At 39.4% G+C, this 23,752-nt stretch overlaps 4 protein-coding genes across 4 annotated transcripts; 3 read left to right on the forward strand and 1 right to left on the reverse strand.

The window, feature by feature from the left end:
* Positions 1-3,774: 3,774 nt before the first annotated feature.
* Positions 3,775-4,203, forward strand: LOC106091214 (lysozyme 2-like). Its single transcript, XM_013257685.2, has one exon. The coding sequence runs from the start codon at positions 3,775-3,777 to the stop codon at positions 4,201-4,203; it is 429 nt and encodes a 142-aa protein (XP_013113139.1).
* A 3,279-nt stretch (positions 4,204-7,482) lies between these two features.
* LOC106091212 (lysozyme 2-like) lies at positions 7,483-7,961 on the reverse strand. Its single transcript, XM_013257683.2, has one exon. The coding sequence runs from the start codon at positions 7,939-7,941 to the stop codon at positions 7,513-7,515; it is 429 nt and encodes a 142-aa protein (XP_013113137.1). The 5' UTR covers positions 7,942-7,961; the 3' UTR covers positions 7,483-7,512.
* Positions 7,962-10,175: 2,214 nt separating this feature from the next.
* LOC106091215 (lysozyme 2) lies at positions 10,176-10,638 on the forward strand. The gene has a single exon (XM_013257686.2). It carries the CDS (start codon positions 10,201-10,203, stop codon positions 10,627-10,629), a length of 429 nt encoding a protein of 142 aa, XP_013113140.1. The 5' UTR covers positions 10,176-10,200; the 3' UTR covers positions 10,630-10,638.
* Positions 10,639-14,382: 3,744 nt separating this feature from the next.
* Positions 14,383-20,900, forward strand: LOC106091220 (nuclear pore complex protein Nup75). The gene is made up of 8 exons (XM_013257693.2): positions 14,383-14,503; positions 14,643-15,350; positions 16,350-16,822; positions 16,887-16,999; positions 17,067-17,299; positions 17,363-17,553; positions 20,205-20,361; positions 20,460-20,900. The coding sequence occupies exons 1-8, from the start codon at positions 14,477-14,479 to the stop codon at positions 20,583-20,585; spliced, it is 2,028 nt and encodes a 675-aa protein (XP_013113147.2). The 5' UTR covers positions 14,383-14,476; the 3' UTR covers positions 20,586-20,900.
* The last annotated feature ends 2,852 nt before the right edge of the window (positions 20,901-23,752 follow it).

Raw genomic sequence — 23,752 nt, forward strand, 5'->3', positions numbered from 1 at the left:
TCCTCTCTTGCTGCTACATAAGCAGTTAGTTCGTTGAGGTAGACGTTTAATCAATCGTAGATGTCAACAATGGGTGGGAGGCTTGACGCCATGATCGTACAATCGTCTGCGTATCATACGATCTCTATGCCGTCCGGAGGGGCCGGAGATATCACCTAGCCATGCGGAGCTCCCTTTTTACACCCTACACCACAACTGTAGTACAGGGTATAAAAACGTTGTGGATTTGTTTGAAACGCTAAGAAGCAGAAGATCTAGATCCATTGATAACTATACCGATCGAATTAGAACCACTTCCTGATTCGATTTAGCTCTGTTCGTCTGTCCTTCTATCTGTCTGTCCATGTATTCTTGTGATCTAGGTGCAGTTCGCATTTATTGTACGATTGCAACAAAATTTTGCACATGTCACTTCTTTGGCCCAAGTATAAACGCTATTGGTTTTGAACAAAATCGGTTCAGATTAAGAAATAGTTCGGATATATATATTTCATCCGATATGGGCTTTTGAAGCTGTAGCAGCCGAAATTTTGGTCAGATCTTAACAAGATTTGGCACGAGGTGTTTTAATTGACGTCCCAATACGTATGCGAATGGAAATTCTCCAACGAGGCTCGGGAGGAGTAGTCCCTCAAGCGTCTTGGGCTACTAGTGAGAGAAGGGAGATCGGTCTGTACCACTCCCCATTACTCGGGTCTTTCCCAGGCTTTAGTAGCGGGATCACTCTGCCCATCTTCTAGACATCGTGTAGTGTAAGAGAGTTCAAAGACAGGTGGGGCCAATTGCAAGGTACTCGACTCCAGAAAGATTCAGATTCGTCAGCATCAGCGATTCCGTTGGGGCCAAACGCCTTGGATGGCATGACGCCACAAATGCCACTCGTAACTTCGTTCACGCTAAATTGTAATGGCTGTCCATCAGACCAGGGATACGACGAATGGCTCTTCTCCTAAACTTGTCACTCGTGAGATGGTTAAAAAATTGACGGTTGAATAACCTGGCAAATCTCTTGTGGTCAGTCACAGTTACTTCGCCAAAAATAATTGAGGTCCTGTCATCCCTTCTACCGGGGTTCGAGAGTGACTTGACAGAAGACCAGAGGTTGCCTAAACCGGTACTTGAGTTATGTTGCTCGAAATGTTCCAGCCACTAATTCCGCTTATGTTCCTTGACTACCCTGTTTATCTTCAAATTCAGCTCCCTGCTTCTGGGGTCCGTGCAAAGAATCCCATCACGCTCGTTTGCGTTACCGCTGCCTGCTCCGGAAAATTAGGCCGTACTTGGGTTATTCGAACGTTATACGATATAAAGCAAGTGGCTGCTGCGTTAATGATGTCGGTAGGACGACGAAAATCCTATGGGGAGATCCAGATTATCAGAAGTTTACGCTATTACTGAAAGGAAGTAAGAAGGAGGTCAGTATAGCTTTAGATATCATAACGGGATACATAGGACCACGAGCTCACTTATACAAAAATCGGTGCGGCAAGTGATAGCATGTCGGTAGGATGATGAGCTTTGGAGCATTTCTTATGTTATTGCCCGGCTTCACGCCTAACATACACCGGCACTTAGATGGGGACATAATACCAGACATGAACATGAACCAATTTAGGGGCATGGTATGGAAAAAATGGATTACTATCCGCATCCTCTTTTCAATCTAACCTTACCTAATGATGTCTTTGAATTTCCTCTCGTCAACTAGCACATTTGAGGGAGGTGTCAGCTTATTGCAGCTGCGATTCTCTCTAAAGCCGAACCAATTGGCCTTCTTCTGATTGAAAAACGGGGAAAAACGGGGCTAAGAGATTTTATAGTCGCGTGGTCGGTCGATGGTGAGTATTATCGGGAAGTGGTCTAATCCCAAAGTAACTACGGTTTGCCAATATACGTCAGGGCATGCAATGGAGATGTCTGGCGAGCTGCTGCACCTCCTTGTTATTCTAATGGGAGCATCCTCATTCATCGAGTAGAGAGTGGAGCCTCCAATCTGATCTGTCAATGGTATGACCCACTGGACGTTACCTAGGGGAAAATGCCATGAAACGTGATGCGCATTAAAGTGTCCTCGAAACAGGTGATTAAAGCCAGGCGGTAGGCCACTGATGTCGAGCCTGCAAACTTGGCCATTAACTGGGTCACAACAACCAACCAGCGGTATTTACACGTGTCACTAAGATGTAAATATTGGCAGTGAACATTGACATTTTTTATACCGTCCACCATAGGATGGAGGTATACTAATTTAGTCTTTTTGTTTGTAACACCTCAAAATATGTGTCCCAAGACCCCATAAATTATATATATTCTTGATCGTCATGACATTTTAAGTCGATCTAGCCATGTCCGTCCGTCTGCCTGTCGAAAGCACTCTAACTTACAAAGGAGCCAAGCTAGGCGCTTGAAATTTTGCACAAATACTTTTTATTAGTGTAGGTCGGTTGGAATTGTAACTGGGCCAAATCGGTCCATGTTTTGATATAGCTGCCATATAAACCGATCTTGGGTCTTGACTTCTTGAGCCTGTAGAGGGCGCTTCGTACGTGGTGTTTTGATATCACTTCCAACAACTGTGCTAAGTATGGTTTAAATCGGTTCATAACCTGGAATAGCTGCCATATAAACCGATTATGGGTATTGACTTCTTCAGCCACTAGAGGGCGTAATTCTTATCCGATTTGACTGAAATTTTGCATGAGGTGCTATGTTATGGCTTCCAACAACTGTGCTTAATATGGCGCAAATCGGTATATAACCTGATGTTATTCTTTGTTTGCCTAAAAAGAGATACCGCGCAAAAGAACTCTACAAATGCGATCCATGGTGGAGGGTATATAAGATTCGGCCTGGCCGAACTTAGATTCCCCTAATTTTTTTTTTATTTCATCTACGGGGGCATTCAACAATGTCAGCACCAATACATGTACAGAGATTGTATATCCCACGTGCCAGTTTCATGCTATATAGGTAAGAGACTGTTTATCGTAGAGTATGCAGCAAATATTTTATGAGGGTCCTTTGGCTGAATAATATTAACTTTTAAGGACTCGTGCTTAACAGGGATTTAAGCCAGTTTGGTATGAATAGAATTTATTTAACTTCAAGAAGGAAACGATCCAAATTGTCTTGAGAGGGTCTTGTGACACCTGATATGCCCGTCCATATCAGCGTCTTAACTTGATGTTACATTGAAAATTGGACTTATGTGCATTATGTTTACCACAGTTGACGAACTAATACAACTCGGCATCTTAAATGAACTCGGCATCTTAAAATGAATTTTAAGAAAAATAAGCCTTCTTTTCATTTAAGAAATAAAATCGGGATATCGTTCCATATAAAAGCCATATAAGCTTTTTGTACCATGTAGTGTAGAGGGAAAACTAAGATAAAAATCATACGATGAATAAAACTTCGCCTTTCATAAAAAAAAAATATTTTGAATGGAGTGATAACAAGTTTTCAATTACACTCCATAATTATAATTTCCACGAATATATTCCTTCTTTTTAATAACCAAAAAAAATATAACCATCCATCATAGTTTAAATTTTATGCTATCACTAAGCTTAAACTTGAATCGGACAGCACTCATTGATATCTGAGAGGTTTGTCCCTTTTTGCATTTGCTATCACCAACCGATAAAACGGCACCCGACCTAAAACGTTTTTTAACCATTTAATGATAAGAGTTTTTCATTTGGAAAACTGGTATAAAAGCCACAATAGAGACGCCAAAAAATTACAGTCGTTAACGTTTCAAAACACAAAATGTTCAAGTTCACTCTCGCTATTTTGGCCGCCGTCCTTTTGGTCGCCCCTGCCTTCGCCGAGGTCTACACTCGTTGCTCCTTGGCCAAGGAGATGTACAAATTGGGTGTACCCAAGGATCAATTGGCACGTTGGACTTGCATTGCCCAACATGAATCCTCCTACAACACCAAGGCTGTTGGCTCCTTGAACTCCAATGGCTCTCGCGACTATGGTATCTTCCAGATCAACAACTACTACTGGTGCTCTCCTCCCTCTGGTGCCTTCTCCTACGATGAGTGCAAGATCAAGTGTGAAGATTTCTTGGTTGACAGCATTGAACCCGCCGTCAAGTGCGCCCAATTGGTGTTGAAACAACAAGGCTGGACTGCCTGGTCCACCTGGAAGTACTGTGATGGTACCTTGCCCAGCATTGATGACTGCTTCTAAATTGGTTTTTGATTAATAAATATACATAAAGTTTAATTTGTCTAAGGTGTTTTTAGTTTTTTAAACTCCATTTCATAAGGGAAGACTGTGGGGTATAGATAAGCATATACGCCTATTTTCCTGAATCCCAGTCTTAGTATCGATTCTTTTACGGTGCTGATTTCCCACCACCAGCTGCTGACGATATTTAGAAGTATTTAATCATTTTAAAACTTATCTACAACAGAGTTGGTATTCTTCCGCAGTTCTCTAAAATCTACGGTCAAAAACCAATAACTTCACATCTGGCGGGAAGTTTTTACTTCTGTTAAAAGGCGATTGCATACCAGGATCAAATCTATGTTATGAAAATTTAGAAGTAGGTTTCGACACAGTGAAACCTTTTAGGAAAATTGCTGAAAGTTTACCTCTATTAGAATTTATCGATTTTCTATCATGAGCAAATTAAAAAGTTTATAAATTTACCGTTCAACTGATCTTACTTCTTGAGGACATATGTAGAAAATGCATTTGTATAACCACCACCGAAAGATGTCATTGCATTTATAACACATCGAAATATCCATTTCCGATCCTACGATATGTATACAGTGAGCGTCATAAGAAGGTGTGCAAAAGCATTTGTTTTTTACTTTGTATACTAAATACAAAAATAAAAGAAATATCTTTCCCGAACAAAGTTCTGTTTAGTAATGAATGTATGTTTAAGGTATTTGGCCAGAAAAAACTGTAAAATTATGTCTTATGTAAATTTTGTTGACGCTCACTGTATATATTGGGTTGCCCAAAAAGTAATTGTGAATTTTTCATATAGTCTGCGATGACAAATTTTTTCACAGCTTGTGACTCTGTAATTGCATTCTTTCTTCTGTCAGTTATCAGCTGTTACTTTTAGCTTGCTTTAGAAAAAAAGTGTAAAAAAGTATATTTGATTAAAGTTCATTCTAAGTTTTATTAAAAATGCATTTACTTTCTTTTAAAAAATCCGCAATTACTTTTTGGACAACCCAATATTTAATCATTAAAAAAAAGTTGTTATTCTTCCGCAGTATCAAATCTATGTTTTTAAAATTTAGAAGTAGGTTTAGACACAGTGAAACCTTTTAGGAAAATTGCTGAAAGTTTACCTCTATTAGAATTTATCGATTTGCTTTCATGAGCAATTTAAAAAGTTTATAAATTTACCGTTCCACTGATTTTACTTCTTGAGGACATATGTAGAAAATGCATTTTTATAACCACCACCGAAAGATGTCATTGCATTTATAACACATCGAAATATCCATTTCCGACCCTACGATATGTATACAGTGAGCGTCATAAGGTGTGCAAAAGCATTTGTTTTTTACTTTGTATACTAAGTACGAAAATAAAAGAAATGTCTTTCCCGAACAAAGTTTTGTTTAGCAATGGAGGTATGTTTGAGGTATTTGACCAGAAAAAAACCTGTAAAATTATGTCTTATGAAAAATTTTTTGACGCTCACTGTATATTATTGATTATCATAAAATTCTAAGCGGATATTGCCTTTCGTCCTTGTCGAAGTAGCCACATATTTATAAGAAGAGATAGCAATTCCCGTCAAACTCCATAGGTGAGCAAGTTTATTCCAGCCCATAAGAGCGATCACCACGGGAATGTTATAACCATTCGTTATTTAAAGCCGCCAATAACTCGGCTCGTCATATTGGGTATCACCGGCACTTAGTATTTAAGCAAGAACCGGTGTCGCCCGGCCTCTCACAGAGATTCTCCAGTCGATACCGCTGATTGTCCGCGACTGCGGCTACTACGTATACGGAGCATTCCAACTATCCGCAACCTGAGCACGCACCCAGTAACTCTCAGCTGAGCTTCCCTTGATGACGATGAAACTCAGAATTCCAACATGCAAGCCCAAAGATCGGAGATTTTCTTTATAAATGAAAAAGGAAAGCCAGAGATAGCAACACACAACAACCACTTTTGGATGCGTTTCGTCATTGGTTAGAAGACTTTTCAATTATGTGAGGTATGATGGCTTCAAGGGCCGTGTGTTGGTATGTTGTATTTGAATCGTATTAATTGCGAAAATGCTTCTATGATACAATTACCACATTAACCACGCTCGACAACCCTGTCTATAAGATGTACTTTTTCCCAATGCATGTGTTTTTGTGTAATTACAGACTTTTTTCTGCGACAATTACACTACTTCCGTGGTACACATGATTTTGTGCATCTGTTGGAAGTTGTATTGATGGCTTCGAACGCTAGACAATGGCAACGGCTCTCGCTGTTGCTCCGTTTGCCCAGGTTCGAATCCCGGCCGGGCTTCGAACGCTAGACATCGGCAACGGCTTTCACTCAATTGGATAAAGGGCAATCATTTTGCTTAAAATTCCATTTGTATTTTTAACTGAATTGTATCTTCAACAAATGAAATGTACCTCTTACCACCGCTTTTCTCTCTGCTGGCTTTTGGGAAACTTCTTACATTTGTGGGAGTTCCAAAAACGAATACAGTCCACTTTTAAGATTTATCTCGTAATTGTACAATTGGATTGGAAATTTGAAGCAATGGGTTGTATTTGATTACCACACATGCTTTGCTCGCAAGATCCAGATTGGACCATATTTGGATACATCTGCCATATAGACGTAGTTTCAATTTAAGGTAATTGGCCCATAAAATGCGGATTCGCTGAAATTTCGAGCAGGGAGTTTAACAAGATTCCTCAATATCAGCGCATTCAGACCTAACCATATTTGTATAGTTGCCATATAGATCTATCTTCCGATATATGTCCTGGCCACTAAATCGTGAATTTATAACCCGATTTCGCTGACATTTTGTGCCAAATATGGCATACAAAGATCAAAATTTTGGTATTGCTGATGGCTGAACGCCTGGGTTTGAATTCTGGCGAGAAGATCAGAAAAAATTTTCAAAGGTGATCATCCCATCCTAATACAGGTGACATTTTTGAGGTACTTTGCCATGTAAAAACTTCTTCCAAAACAGGTATCGTGTTGCGGCACACCGTTCGGACTCGGCTATTAAAAGGAGCCCCCTTATTATTTAGCTTAAACTGGAATCGGACAGTACTCATTGATGTGTCAGAAGTTTGCCCCTGTTCCTTAATGAAATGTTCATGGACAAATTTGCATTGTACTCTAACCTAACCTTTTACCAAACATAAATTTCATATTCAAGTTAGGTTTCAACTACCTGCTAATCCCTATTAAAATTTGGGGAAAACCTAAAACAATCCATTTTTTAAATATGTGTAATTTTTTTATTAATCGAAAATCCTGTCAAAAACCATTTTAGAAGCAGTCATCAATGCTGGGCAAGGTACCATCACAGTACTTCCAGGTAGACCAGGCAGTCCAGCCTTGTTGTTTCAATACCAATTGGGCGCACTTGACAGCGGGTTCAATGCTATCAACCAAGAAATCTTCGCACTTGATCTTGCACTCATCGTAAGAGAAGGCACCAGAGGGAGGAGAACACCAGTAGTAGTTGTTGATCTGGAAGATACCATAGTCGCGAGAGCCATTAGAGTTCAAGGAGCCAACAGCCTTGGTGTTGTAGGAGGATTCATGTTGGGCAATACAAGTCCAGCGAGCCAATTGATCCTTGGGTACACCCAATTTGTACATCTCCTTGGCCAAGGAGCAACGAGTGTAGACCTCGGCGAAGGCAGGGGCGACCAAAAGGACGGCGGCCAAAATAGCAAGAGTGAACTTGAACATGTTGTGCTTTGTTACGATTATAACTGAGCTATTTGGCCAACTCTCACAGGTTTTTATACAAATTTCTCGAATGTTAAATTCTTATCATTATTAAATAAAAAAAATACGATAGAAACGTATTAAGGTTTGATGTCGTCAATATCGATTGCTAATATCAGTTGTTATTTAATATGATGGATGATATTTAGGGTATTTGGACAATTTTATTAATATAAGATATATCAGTTTATAAGATATACATAAGTAATTGTTTGTTCTTTGTCTGTTATACCTATAAACAAGTAAAAGCATGCTAAGTTCGGCCTGGACGGACAAGAATTGAAGCTTTTAAGGACTCAAGAAGTCAAATCAGAAAATCGGTTTATATGGAAGCTATATCAGGTTATAGACGGATTTGGACCGTACTAGACACAGTTGTTGAAAGTCAAAACAGAACACTACATGCAAAATTTCGGCCAAATCGATCAAATATTGCGGCTTCTATGGGCTTAAGAAGTCAAATCGGAAGATCGGTTTATATGGGTGCTATATCAGGTTATAGACCGACTTGGACCGTACTAGACGCAGTTATTGAAAGTCATAACAGAACACTTCATGCAAAATTTCAGCCAAATCGGACAAAAATTGCGGCTTGTAAGGGCTCAAGGAGTCAAATCGGGAGATCGGTTTATATGGGAGCTATATCAGGTTATAGACCGATTTGGACCGTACTAGACACAGTTGTTGAAAGTCAAAACAGAACACTACATGCAAAATTTCAGCCAAATCATACAAAAATTGCGGCTTATAAGGGCTCAAGAAGTCAAATCGAGAGATCGGTTTATATGGGAGCTATATCAGGTTATTAACCGATTTGGACCGTACTAGGTATAATTGTTGAAAGTCATGGCGGAACACCACGTCCAAAATTTCAACCAAATCGAACAAAAATTGCTGCTAGTAAGGGCTCAAGAAGTCAAATCGGGAGATCGGTTTATATGGGGGCTATATCGGGTTAAAGACCGATTTGGATCTTACTTGGCACAGTTGTTTAAAGTCATAGCAGAACACTACATACAAAATTTCAACCAAATCGGACAAAAATTTGGGGCTGCCAGGGGCTCAAGAAGCTAAATTGGGAGATCGGTATATATGGGAGCTATATCAGGTAATAGACGGTTTTGGACCGTATTAAGCACAGTTATTGGATGTCGTAACAGAACACCGCATGCAAAATTCCAGCCAAATCGGACAAAATTGCGGCTTCCAGGGGCTCAAGAAGTCAAATTGGGAGGTCGGTATACATATATGGTAGCTATATCAGTTAATAAACCGATTTTAACCGTACTTGACCCAGTACGGTTGAAATCCGATCGGGAGATCGGTTTTATGGGAGCTATATCAGGTTATGGTTTATATGGGGCTGTATCAATTTAAAGACCGATTTGGATCGTACTTGGCACAGTTGTTGGAAGTCATAGCAGAACACTACATGCAAGAAGACAAATCGAGAGATCAGTTTATATGGGAGCTACATCTAAATCTGAACCGATATGGCCTATTTGCCCAACGACCTACATCTATTGGGTTGCCCAAAAAGTAGTTGCGGATTTTTCATATAGTCGGCGTTGACAAATTTTTTCACAGCTTGTGACTCTGTAATTGCATTCTTTCTTCTGTCAGTTATCAGCTGTTACTTTTAGCTTGCTTTAGAAAAAAGTGTAAAAAAAGTATATTTGATTAAAGTTCATTCTAAGTTTTATTAAAAATGCATTTACTTTCTTTTAAAAAAATCCGCAATTACTTTTTGGGCAACCCAATATACTAAGTATCTGTGCAAAATTTCAAACGGCTAGCTTTACGCGTTCGACCGCTATCGTGATTTCGACATACGGACGGACAGACAGACGGACATGGAATCAATTGCATCAAAAATCGATAACAAAATAAGATTAAAAACACATTTGTTTACGTTTTCTTCACAATCTTATATCTTTTCAAAGACAGTTTGAAAACAATTATCAAAGCTAGGTAAGGTACCAGTTTACCACACAGTCCACCTTTATTGTTTCAATAGCAATAAGGCTCACTTATGTGCCTTATCACTATGTAATCCAACTTCCAACTGAAAATTAAATAAAAAATCATTGTGTCTAAACCACCCATCCATCATAAATTATCTTTGATATGTTTCGGAAACGCTTCTCTTTTATTTTGCTATAAAAGGGTTCATTTTGCTGAAGAATAGCATAGTTTTTCTTTTACTACAATTAAAGCAAAATGTTCAAGCTTACTTTCGCTGTTTTGGCTGCCGTCCTTTTGGTGGCTCCCGCCTTTGCTGAGGTCTACACTCGTTGCTCCTTGGCCAAGGAGATGTACAAATTGGGTGTGCCCAAGAATCAATTGGCTCGTTGGACTTGCATTGCCCAACATGAATCCTCCTACAACACCAAGGCTGTGGGCTCTCTGAACTCTAATGGCTCCCGCGACTATGGTATCTTCCAAATCAACAACTACTACTGGTGCTCTCCTCCCTCTGGTGCCTTCTCCTACAACGAATGTAAGATCAAGTGTGACGATTTCTTGGTTGACAGCATTGAACCCGCCGTCAAGTGCGCCCAATTGGTATTGAAACAACAAGGCTGGACTGCCTGGTCCACCTGGAAGTACTGCGACGGTACCTTGCCCAGCATTGATGACTGCTTTTAAATTGGTTTTTGAGTAAATTAAAGATTGAAAAGAAAATTTGAAGAATTGCGTTTTGTTCCACTACTACGGTATAGGGGGCTATAACTAAGTGCATTTGTTTGTAACTCCCATAAACAAGAGAGATAGACCTATTGATAGGTATGAGGATCGAATCAGAATCACTTTCGGATTCGATCTAGCCATGTCCATCTGTCCATGTAATTTGTAATCAAAGTACAGATCGCAATATCCATTCGGTCATTTTTAAATTTTGCACATACTTTCCTTGCCTATTGTAAAGGAAAGAAATCGTTTCAGATTTAGATACATGAAGCTTCAATCCCGTTTACACGGCTCTTTAAATCCGGATTTAATGGCTCGATAATCTGCTTTCCCTTTATAAAATGAGCTGACGAGAGCCATAAATCCGGATGTAATGAGCAGTGTAAACGGGGTTTTCCATATGTTCATCCGTTTTAGTCTAATATTGCAATATTGTGATCATGTTTCAACAGATCCTAACGTTATTTAGGACGAATGATTCACTAGGACTGTTTGAATTACTGATGAATTTCATAGAAATCGGTTCAGATTTACATATCATTCCCGTATATTGGGTTGCCCAAAAAGTAATTGCGGATTTTTCATATAGTCGGCGTTGACAAATTTTTTCACAGCTTGTGACTCTGTAGTTGCATTCTTTCTTCTGTCAGTTATAAGCTGTTACTTTTAGCTTGCTTTAGAAAAAAGTGTAGAAAAAGTGTATTTGATTAAAGTTCATTCTAAGTTTTATTAAAAATGCATTTGCTTTCTTTTAAAAAATCAGCAATTACTTTTTGGTCAACCCAATATATGTACATATGTATCTATCTTCCAATTTTCACTTCTAGAGCCTTTGTAAGCAGATTTATTAACAAATCCTCGCAAAATTTTGGGCAATGTCTTCTTCTATGACTTCCACTATGGAAAGATCACCCCTCTCGCCAAAAATCTTTTCAAGAGGGCATGTAGACCCATCAGCACAATATGGTTGTGTTCCAAGACAATGATAATGACGAAGATGGAGCAATTTCAGAAGGAGCTGCAAAGCCACAAGTAGAGTCGGAAACTGATGACAGCGAAAGTTGCGATAGTGATGACATGAACGCATAATAACCACGATTCAAAAGGCGACAGTGTAGCTTAGGTTAAGTTGTATCAGATAATAGCCTGGCAAAGGACATCAGAAAAAATTGTCAGCAGTGGTTATCCCCTCCCAATGCTGGCGACATTTGTGAGGTGCTACGCCATGTAAAAACTTCCCCCCAAAGAGGTGTCGCACTGCGGCACTCCGTTCGGACTCGGCTATAAAAATGAGGTCCCTTATTATTGAGCTCCGAAGCGAAAATGTCAACGCCTACTTGAAGTCTGCCCTTTTTAACTTCTTTCGGATGGGAATACTAAATAAATATAACACCCAGGTTTAATCTAAGCCCCTTCCCTCTGACTGTATAAAGCTAACAGACAAAATCTCAAACGAGTTGTTGTTGTAGCAGTTGCCGTGTTCTATCTTTCGTCTGCTTGATTCTGTTGAGTGTTAAGACCCAGGAACTCTGCGACTAAAATGGGGTGCATCCACAGGGATCTCGGTCTGAGTAGAGTGGGTCTGACCGGGCAGTTAAACAGGTGACGTGTATCGTGTGGTCCCTGGTTACAATCGGGACATACATCTTGCATCAATTCTTGCTCTGTAGAAGTTGAGGCGGCTGCATCCGCCGGAACGTAATTGAGCCAGAACTACTATGGTTTGCCGGCGGAGGTCAATTTCTTCAGGTGCAATGGGAGGTGTTCGTTCTCCAAGGACTATATTCACCCGGTAGCTAATAACCACATCTGCTAACGTGTCTGCATGAATGTTGTCTAGACCTGCTTGACACGCTTGATTTAGAGGTTCTCTCTTGTAGCGCTGAATCTCACGCTCTAGATCATGTAGATCTTCCTTAAGGCTTCTGGGCGGTGGATATCTATACACAAGATAGATATCCACCGCCGAATGGGTCTACCCAGTTGAAATTCTTCGTAGTTGAATCTTTTACAATCCTTTTTTACACATCACCATAGAATAAGGGGTACTCCTTCCATCCATCTGTCGAAATAACGATAGCGGTCGAACGCATAAAGCTATCCGCTTGAAAGCGCAGATACTTCTTACTGATGTAGGTCGTTGAGGATTGTCAAGGGGGCTATATTGGTTCTGATTTGTATATTGCTCCCATATAAAATGGTCCTTCGACTTGACTTTTTGAGTCCCCACAGTCCGCAATTCCAACCCATTTGTTGCTCAGAGAGTTCCAACCCATGTGTTTCTCATAGCCATCCTGTACGCCCGAACTCTCACTGGGACTCTCCGCTCGATACCGCTGATTGTCCGCGACTGCCGTTGCAGCTACTCCGTATGGAGCATTCCACTATTCGCAACCTGTGGACGTTAGCTTCTCGTGATAGCAATGAACCCCACACAGATCGGACCTCAATGTTCCGGCCTGTGTGGTGCTCCCAGCTATCCCTTGCCGGGCTGCCGATGTTCTCGTGATGACGATGAACACTACACAAATCAGTTCTGAGGGATACAACCCGTGTGCTGCTTCTAGCCATCCCGTGCCGGGCAAATTTCTTCCCTGTTTTGTAGTGCATCTTTATTTGGTGTTGTCGTGATTTCAATGAAATCAGCCGCGTACTTTCCGCAGGTGCATAAACATTTCCTTTCGTATATTTCAGGTGTATATTTGCAAATCATGATCCCTAAAACGTTTGTGGAAGTCGCCTAGTTCTAGTATTATGTGTAACGTTGCTTCTAGGTAGTGTCTACTCAAATTAACTAACATACAACGGCTCTTCGTAGGCATGGATACATGTACAGTCCACTGCATGATCTAACATCGAGAGTAGTGAATTTGCTAGGGAATATGGACAATTACATAGCCACTGTGTATTTCGAAATCAATGTCCATCAGCATTCCCATGGCCGCTGGTTGTACGAACCGGACAACAAAACACTGCTACAACAACAACCAAGGTACAAGGTACACAGACATCCATCCCATCCTCTATGGACCATCATGCCAATGCTTTTACCTATTATGGCTTCTCTGAAGTACAAAACTTTCTTCTACCAAAAACTTTATTGCGCATTAACCTAAGGCATATGATTTTTCATATTGGAAAGATCATCAAATTCCACGTACCTTTATTTCCGTTTCCTATTTTCACGGGTTTTATGCCTCTAATTTGCACTTCAATTCCACTTTACACATGTTTACACAAACAATTCTTGTAGTAAATATAAATATCACAAAATAATGTATTTTTAATCAACAAAACCATTTTCAGCAACAGGTGTATGTAGTTCTTTTATCAATTCAACTTGCAAACTATTGGCTTCCTTGAATTTTGCGCTTATTTTGAATACAAAACCTATTTACACAGCATGCAATCTAAAGTGAGTCTTGCGACACATCTTAATTTAAGTTGCAAGACGCTGCATTTCGACAAATGAAAGAACTAAATGTGTATACAAATATATCATAACCTCAGTAGAATTATTTGAGGTTGTTTAATGCCTTTTTTCTTCGCTTTTTGTTGCATTTAGAAACATATAAAAGGACTTTCACATTGCTCAAGTTCTCCATTTGCCATATAGAAAACATATGTATATGTACGCCATCAATTAGGTAAAATTCACTAACCATTTCCAGGGTTGTTTACATCTGTCACTTTGCTTTTGAACATCTCTGCTTTTATAATTAGCAAAGCGCCGGTAGAGCGATTGAGGTTTTGTGTTGTTTTGTATTGGTATTTATCAAAGAATTAATAAAATTGCGAAACTACAATGGAGGATGAACAAACTGCTATCTTTGTAAGTATATTAAAGGCAAACACCGCCACAACATATAATAATTGTTGACAGAAAGGTGCTCTCACCTCAAAAACATTTGCCCTCTGTGATTGCACGTTTTTGTTTACACTACCTTTGTAATGCCAATTTTTTTTTGCAGGGAATTGTTGATCCTCTAAGCACCCGCTTTGGCAACACATTGGCGGGCAAATTTGTGCGAGGCAATAAAATTGCCGTCCATCCTTTTCGACCCATCACATCCAGCACACGCGATAATCCCACTGAATATGCAGGCAAAGATCCTGTGCATATTCAAATGCTACAACCCGAATTCATATTCGATGATCCCATACTGAGAAGTCTCATAGCCGAAGCGAATGCCACCTTTGTCACCCTACAGGCACTTAAGCGGAAGGGCTCCAAGACCGACTACACCAAAATTTCACGTACTTATCGCAGTATTATAAGAGCCTGTTTGGAGAAATTACAGGATGCTGCTGTTCTGGCCGATGAAGATACCGCTGAAAAGGAAATGTATCAGCAGTATATATCCATATTTTATTCCATCGAATGTGTTTGGCATCTAAGTGAAATATTGTTCTTGGATCAAACTCCTTCGAATGTGGTGGTGCCACAATTATTGGAATGGGTACGTTTTCATTTTCCCGCCTCGGAACGTATGGCCACTGATTTGCTGTTGATGGGTCGTGATGCCAGCGATAGTGAGGAGTATTGGCCTGCTTTAAAAGGTTTGGTGCTGCAAGGACAAGTGGATGTGGCACGAGCACTTTTGCAATTACATCCGCAGACGGAAAGTGCCGCATTTAAGATGACCGAGCAGATACTGAAGGCAATGCCAACATTTAATGTAAGTTGAGAGAAGTGAAAACTATGTGGTTGTTGTAACTACATATTTATATGGGGAGGTAGCGATACTCGTCAAACTCACATATGAGAGCTAGCTCATTCCGGTCCTTAGGACGCTAGGTTATTAAAAGGCGCCAATAACTCGCCTTGTCATAGAGTATCACAGGCATTTAGTATTTAAGCAAGAAGCGGTGCCGGCCGGCCTCTCACTGAGACTCTCCACTTGATGTCGCTGATAGTCCACAACTGCCGTTGGAGCTACTCATAACGGACCCACTATCCGCAACCTGTTGTTGGTGTTGTTGTTGTAGCCGCATTTTCATATGGAGGTGGCGATCCTCGTCAAGCTCCTGTAGGTGAGCACGCTCGTTCTGGTCCAAAAGACTGATCGCCGCAGGAACATGGTGGCCATTGGTTTTTTAAAGGCGCCAATAACCCGACTTGTCATATCGAGCTTCATAGGCACTCAGTATTTGTGCCAGAGTCGGTGCCGCCCGGCCTCTCACTGAGGCTCTCGACTCGATACCGCTGATTGTCCGCGACTGCCGTTGCAGCTACTCCGTATTGAGCATTCCACAACCCGTAACCTGTGGATCCTCCGGTAGCTCGCACCTAAGCTTGTTGGGACAGCAATGAAAACCACACAGATCCAGGCTGTGTGGTGGTCACAGCCATCCCGTGCCAGGATCCGCAACCTCTGGACAATGAACACCAAACAAATCGGAGCTCAAAGTTCCAAACTGTAGTAATCCGGTGCCATGCAAAACTATTCTAAATTTCTGTAACTATGATTGTCAAAAAAAATTGTCAAATATCGTTATCTCCTCTTACTAGAAAGTGTCTTCCATAACAACTACAGTACTACTGATATGGGTATACAATCAAAGTGTTTTTTTGGGCGTTCGAAAATCAAAAAAGTTTGTATGCCCCCCTTTTAACCTTCTTACCATGTACCCTTTCGAAAGAATATTTATTTGATTTTCTATTTTCCACTTCACAGGTATATGGTGGCTTCTCAATACAAAAATTCCGTTCCCAATGGCAATATTGGATAACCGACACCGAACGTAAGCTTACCGCCAATATTTTATCAATTGAACCTTCTTTGGAGGAACTTGTACAACTTATCATTGGCGATACTCAAACATGGAATACACATATACACAACTCCGACTATTGGTATGAGTACCTGCCGGGCTATTTATTTTATACCAATCCGGCGTGTAAACATTTTGAATTGGGAACAGCAGCCAATTCATGGCTAGATCGTTGGGCCCGCATGAAGACACAACAGGGAAAGGAGCCACAATTGAAACATTTGGATAAGGTTATATTGAGTTTGATGGAGAATGATATGCATCAGGTGATACATGCCATTCAACTTATGGCCGATAATCAATGGTTTGTAACACATCTAACAGATTTGCTGTACAATTGTGGGCAGCTGCAAGTGGTGGGAGAACATCAAATGAAGTAGGTTGCACGATTTCCCTAACAAAAACCAAAAGACTTATAACTTGTTGTTCATTAATTTTAGTGACTGTATAAAACTTAGAGATTCCTTGCTTTATGAATTTGGCAGTAATCTTATGACTCGCAGTTCTTTATGGCAACTGGGCATGGATTACCTACAATACTGTTCAGAAGAAGGTAAAAACCAACCTTGCTTTTACATTCCAAACATATTTCGATTAAAATTTATTTTTAATATCTCTAGGAGTTGCTGCCTTGGAATTGTGCTTAACAAAAATTCCCATTAAAACTGAACGCCAAGCTATTAAAATTTTAGAAATCTGCAATAAAATGGGTTTTTATAATGCAGAACAAGAAATCTGCAAAGTACAAGCAAAACAGTCTTTAGATGAGGAACGCTATGGCAATGCATTGGAATGGGCAATACGTTCAAAGGATACAATTTATGTAACCTCTATAGCAGATTTCCTTCTAAAGGTAAGTAATCTTTATAAAAGCAACTATTTTATTGTAGTGCTGTATTAAATTTGATTATTTTAGCATTATTCGAAAACTGGTGACATGCTGTGTCCGGATATTATTGCCAATATTGGTGCCAAAATGTTTATCTCACCAAGATTGGTATTCTTAGTAAAATATTTTGATTTCTACCAATTCTATAGGAAACGAGATTTTCTGCCAGCCGCCGAACTGCTTGTGAACTTATTGGATTCCAAAATAACGCCAGAATAGTAAGTATCAACATAAACTGGAAGTGTTAATCAGTAAAGGTTAAAAGGGAAAACTTTTCTGTTACCTACGTGTGCTACCAGAGTCTTGTTATATCAAAATTCCTTATAGATATGGAACTTTGGAAAGAAGTTTCATCAACATTTCGCATAGAAATAAAATTGAGGCCCCACACTTATCCGATACAGATTGTACCATACTCGGAGAACGTGTTAATCTTCGTATGCTATAATGGTCAAGTCTAATAATAAGAAGAGATCATTCGTTTTCCTCTCATATTGGTTTTGTTGTTGTTTTAGGAGCCACATTTGCATGTGGAGGTAGCGATCCTTTTCAAGCGTCAAGTCCATAGTACCGATCGCTGTGGGAACATGGTGGCCATTGGTTATTTAAAGGCGGCAATAACGTTATGGCATATCGAGCATCACAGGCTCTCAGTATTTAAGCAAAAGCCGGTTCCGCACGGCCGATATGGCTAAATGTCCGCGGTCACTCCGTATATGAAGAATTCCACTATCCGCAACTTGTGAACTCGCCCATCCGCTCTCAACTGTTTGTTGAGTGCGTTTGAACAAAGATCGCACTTAGACTGAGGATTTCAAGTACCTGGCGCCTTTTTCATTTAGACCTTCTTCTGTTCTGCCGGTGGATTGAGATGCATCGTGGCGGCATGCTTTGTGGGACCTTTTGTATACACGGGCCTAAAATGGATGCGGGCACCGGGACAGTAGTCTTCATGGAATTCCTTGAATCCAGAAATCGGGCCGAATCTTATATACACTCCAACATGGATCGCATTTGCTCTTTGCCCGATATCTCTTTGTAGCAAAAACAAAGAATAATGGATAAGAATGGTTTTGCTATTGGAGCTATATTAGGGTATGAACGGATTTGGGCTATACTTGGCTTTGATGTTGGAGACTATAATAGATGCCATTGTGCAACCATACTTAGCATGTCTGTTGAAGGTCATAGAAAAAGTCATTGTTCAAAATTTCAGACAAATCGCATATGAATTAGATTATGAACCGAGTTGGACCATACTTGGAAGTTTTAGGAAGTTAAAATAAAACACTTCATGCTAAATTCAGCCAAACCGGATAACAATTACGCCCCCTAGAGGCTCAAGAAGTCAGGATCCAAGATCGGTTTATATGACAGCTATATCAGGTTGGGAACCGATTTGAACCATACTTGGCGTAGTAGTCCGAATTTAGAACAAAATACTTTATGCAAAATTTCAGCCAAATCAGATAGAAATAGCGCCCTCTAGAGGCTTAAGAAGCCTACATCGGAGATCGATTCATATGGGAGCTATATCAGTTTTTAAACCAAATTAGACCATACTTGGCGCAGTTATTGGAAGTTAAAATAAGCCACTTCATGCAAAATGCCAGCCAATTCAGATGAAAATTTCGTCCTTAGCGGCTCAAGAAGTCAAGATCCGAGATCGGTTGATATGACAGGTATATCAGGTTATGAACCGATGTAACCGTACTTGGTACAGTTTTTGGAGGTTAAAATAAACCACTTCTTGCAAAATGTCAGCCAAATTAAATAATAATTGCGCCCTCTAGGGGCTCAAGAAGATCCTAAATTGGTTTGTATGGAAGCTATATAAGGTTATGAACCGATTTGGAACATACTTGGCACAATTTTTAAAATTTAAAACAATACACTTCATGTTAAATTTCACCCAAATCAGATAATAATTGCGCCCTCTAGCGGCTCAACAAGTCAATATCCGAAATTGGTTTATATGGGAGCTATATCAGGTTATGAACTGATTTGGACCATAGTTGGCACAGTTTTGGAAGTTAAAATAAAACACTTCATGCAAAATTTCAGCCAAACCGGATAATAATTACGCCCTCTAGCGGCTCAAGAACCGATATCGGTTTATATGGGAGCTATCTCAGGTTATGAACCGATTTGGACCATACTTGGCACAGTTTTTGGAAGTTAAAACAAAACACTTCATGCTAAATCTCAACCAAACCGGATAATAATAGCGCCCTCTAGCGGCTCAAGAAGTCAAGATCCGAGATCGGTTTATATGGGAGCTATATCAGGTAATGAACCAATTTGGACCATACTTGGCGGAGTTATTGCAAGTTAAAATAAACCACTTTATGTAAAATTTCAGATAAATCAGATAATAATTGCGCCCTCTGGCGGCTCAAGAACTCAAGATCCGAAATTGGTTTATATGAGAACTATATCAGGTTACGAACCGATGTAGACCATCGTTGCCATAGTTATTGGCAGATAAAACGAAGCACTTTAGCAAAATCGGATAATTGAGCCCTCTAGATGCTCAAGTAGTCAAGATCCCAGATTGGTTTATATGACAGCTATATTAGGTCATGGGCCGATTTAAACCATACTTCACACAGCTGTTAAGAAGTCAAGATCCAAGATCGGTTTATATGACAGATATATCAAAATATGAACCGATATGGCCCATTTACAATCCCAACCGACCTACACTAAAATTTCTAGCGCCTAGCTTTACTTCTTCAAAAGTTAGCGACCTTTCGACAGACAGACGGACGAATGTCATGACGATCAGATAGAACACAATAAACTGCTACAACAACAACAACCATATTTTCAAAATGTTTTATTAATATTCTCTATCTTCCCATTTCAGTTTTTGGCCATCACTGCTGATAGACACCATTCCCCTTTTGGAATCTAAAGACCCCAAAATTCTATCCAAAGAAACTTGTGCCATTCTTCATCATTTAGAATCCGAGCTTGTGCCGCTGATTGAAAAGAAAAAGAAACGTTTGCAAAAGTTTCCGGATGTAAGTCTAAGCTAGACATTAAGATGCAAAATGTCTATCAAAAAAACGCGAACTAATATTTGAAAGCAACATTCATTGTTTTCTTGGTTTTCTTTCAGGAACCCGTCAACATTTTAAAAGATTATCGCATTGAGAATATTGAGGAAATTATAAATCTGCTGCGCTTGGCTTGCGCCCGAAATCTATCGCGGGCGATTATAATTGAAAATACCATGATGGGTTAAATATCTAGATGACATTTTTATCATAAGTTTTTTTTTATTAATTTATACTTTAGGTATTCATTCTTTTTTTTAATAATGATGTATTTGTTTGTTTTTCATTAAATTCTCCTTTTTGGGCTAATAAATTGTCACAAAATGTTTACAATGTACTTGTGTGTGTCTGTGTTATTTCCTGGTGTACACATACATTTATAATTTTCTTTTTGAAAAACAAAGAGGATATTATCAGAGAATACACTGGCGTTCAAAACTCATTACACATTTTATGATCATTTTTGTAGTACAAGGTTGATTTTATTTTTTTCTTTAGTCAACAATTTTTAATTCTACATGAAACTGTTCCTTTGGATTTTTTTTGGGGTAACTGCCTTTATAAAATTCTATACATTTATTTGAAATTTCATTTTATAGTCCTTTAATCTTGTTTTTATTTTTCATATTACTTTGTTTAATGGTTTTTTCTTTTTGTCTTGGTAGGTATATTTAGTTTTTTTAAATAGGAAATAGCAAAAGATAGACATTTTCTCAAATCATTTATGTATGAATGTATGTATATTGGCGTTCTGTTGCTCATTCTATAGAAAAGTTCCTCTAATGTCCTCCTAAAACAATAATCTATAAATATTTTTTTTTATTGTTTATTTACCCCTGTTTCAAGGTATTGGAAAATCCTAGTTTTTAGTTTTTTTTTTATTTCTTTTTTATGAAGAAATCATGTTTTGTTGTTTGATTTATTAAAAAAAAAAATAAAATACGTTTCGTTTTCAAATTAAACACGATTTTCTACAATAGGGGGAATATGAACTAGAGATTAAAAAAAAATTTTCATTTATAATACAAAAAACATATCACTAATGTACTGAATAATTGAAAAATTGTATTTATTCATTTTTTAAACAATACACAGGGGATGTCCCCTATGTATGCTGTACATTCTGCTGGCGAAGTTAGGTATGGGAAGAAGGAAAGAAAAAGAAGTAGTTATTGACATTCGTCTTAAATTTCTGGATGTCATAGTTTGTGGGAAAGACATCAGCCGGAAATCGATTCCACATACGAACAGGGGGAAAAAGAATTAGACCTATAGTGCATGGTGCAGTCAGCTGGCCAATCAAATACAAACGGTTGTGAATTCCTGGAAAGTCTTGTATTTCTGACAAACATCCTTATGTCAGTAATAAGAAGGCGTATATCAGTGTAACACACACCATGAAAGTATTGATAGAACAGTGCCACGCATCCTAAACATTCCAACGTTGTTGAATACCAAACTTTCCGCTTTCAATTTTCATCACTCTTCTTAGGGCAAGGTCGAGTATATCCAAGGATGCTTTGGGAGCACCTGCCCATAAATGTGAGTTATATTCCGGCGTGATGTAGGCAATATAGTCATTGAGAAAATCGTGCACCGCTTAAGAAAGCCCGAGCATTTGGATGCTGCTTTCGACTACATGTTGTATTTTCAATCCCAGAACAACAAGAGCGTACTATAACTCAATATCCATACCGTCCATAGATATTGATGATTGTGAAGAGGCCGCGAATCGTTTGTGGGACAACAAACAGCACCCATAGCAGGCAGCTATATTGAAATATGTTCCGATTTGGACCAAATTCGGCACGGACATTGAGTGGTCTAATAAATTCAAGTCAATGTTCAATTTTAGTTCAATATTGGTCTTTTTGGCAGCTGTATTCGACCGATCTGGACCAGACACTGTTGTCGAAAAGTCTAACATGGTCACTGTTCTAAATTTCATCGAAATCGGACAATAAATGCGCCTTTTATGGGGCCAAGACCTTATTTCGAAAGATCGATCTATATGGGAGCTATATCCAAATTTGGACCGATCTGGGCCGACTTCAAGAACGATGTCGAGGGGCCTAAAACAACTCACTGTCCCAAATATCAGCGAAACCGGACAAAAAAGTGCGCCTTTTATGGTCTCAACACCCTAAATCGAGAGATCGGACTATATGGCAGCTATATCCAAATTTGGGCCGATCTGGGCCAAATTGAAAAAATATGTTGAAGATCCTAACACAATGCATTGTCCCAAATATCAGCGAAATCGACCAATAAGTACGACTTTTATGGTCCCAAGACCCTAAATCGAGAGATTGGACTATATAGCAGCTACCTTCAATTCTGGACCGATCTGGGCTATATTGAAATAAAATTTGTTGAAGGACCTAACTCCCAAATTTTAGCGAAATCGGACAAAAAATGGGCCTTCTATGGGCCCAAGACCTTAAATCGAGGGATCAGACTATATGACAGCTATATCCAAATCTGGACCGATGTGGGCCAAATTGATAAAAGATGTTGAAGGGCTCACTCTCAAATTTCAGCAAAATCGGATAATAAATGTGGCATTTATGGACCTAAGATCTTAAATCGGCAGATCGGTCTATATGGCAGCTATTTTCAAATTTGAACCGATCTGAGTCGTCTTCAAGAAGGATATCGAGGGGCTTAACACAACTCAATATCCCAAATATCAGCGAAATCGACCAATAAATACGACTTTTATGGTCCCAAGACCTTAAATCGAGAGATTGGACTATATAGCAGCTACTTCAAATTCGGGACCGATCTAGGCTATATTTGAAATAAAATATGTTGAAGGGCCTAACACAACTCACTGTCCCAAATTTAGTAATCGGACAAAAAATGCGCCTATAATGGTCCCAAGACCATAAATCGAGAGATCGGTTTATATGGAAGCTATATCGAAATCTGGACCGATCTGGGTCGTCTTGAAGAAGCATATCGAGGGGCCTAACATAACTCACTGTGTCCTAAGTTTCAGCGAAATCGGACAATAAGTGCGCCTTCTATGGGCCCAAGACCTTAAATCGAGGGATCAGACTATTGTAAAGGGTGATTTTTTTGAGGTTAGGATTTTCATGCATTAGTATTTGACAGATCACGTGGGATTTCAGACATGGTGTCAAAGAGAAAGATGCTCAGTATGCTTTGACATTTCATCATGAATAGACTTACTAACGAGCAACGCTTGCAAATCATTGAATTTTATTACCAAAATCAGTGTTCGGTTCGAAATGTGTTCATTCACCGTAACGTTGCGTCCAACAGCATCTTTGAAAAAATACGGTCCAATGATTCCACCAGCGTACAAACCACACCAAACAGTGCATTTTTC

Source organism: Stomoxys calcitrans, chromosome 5 (genome assembly GCF_963082655.1).
Source record: "Stomoxys calcitrans chromosome 5, idStoCalc2.1, whole genome shotgun sequence".
NCBI classification, from domain to species: domain Eukaryota; kingdom Metazoa; phylum Arthropoda; class Insecta; order Diptera; family Muscidae; genus Stomoxys; species Stomoxys calcitrans.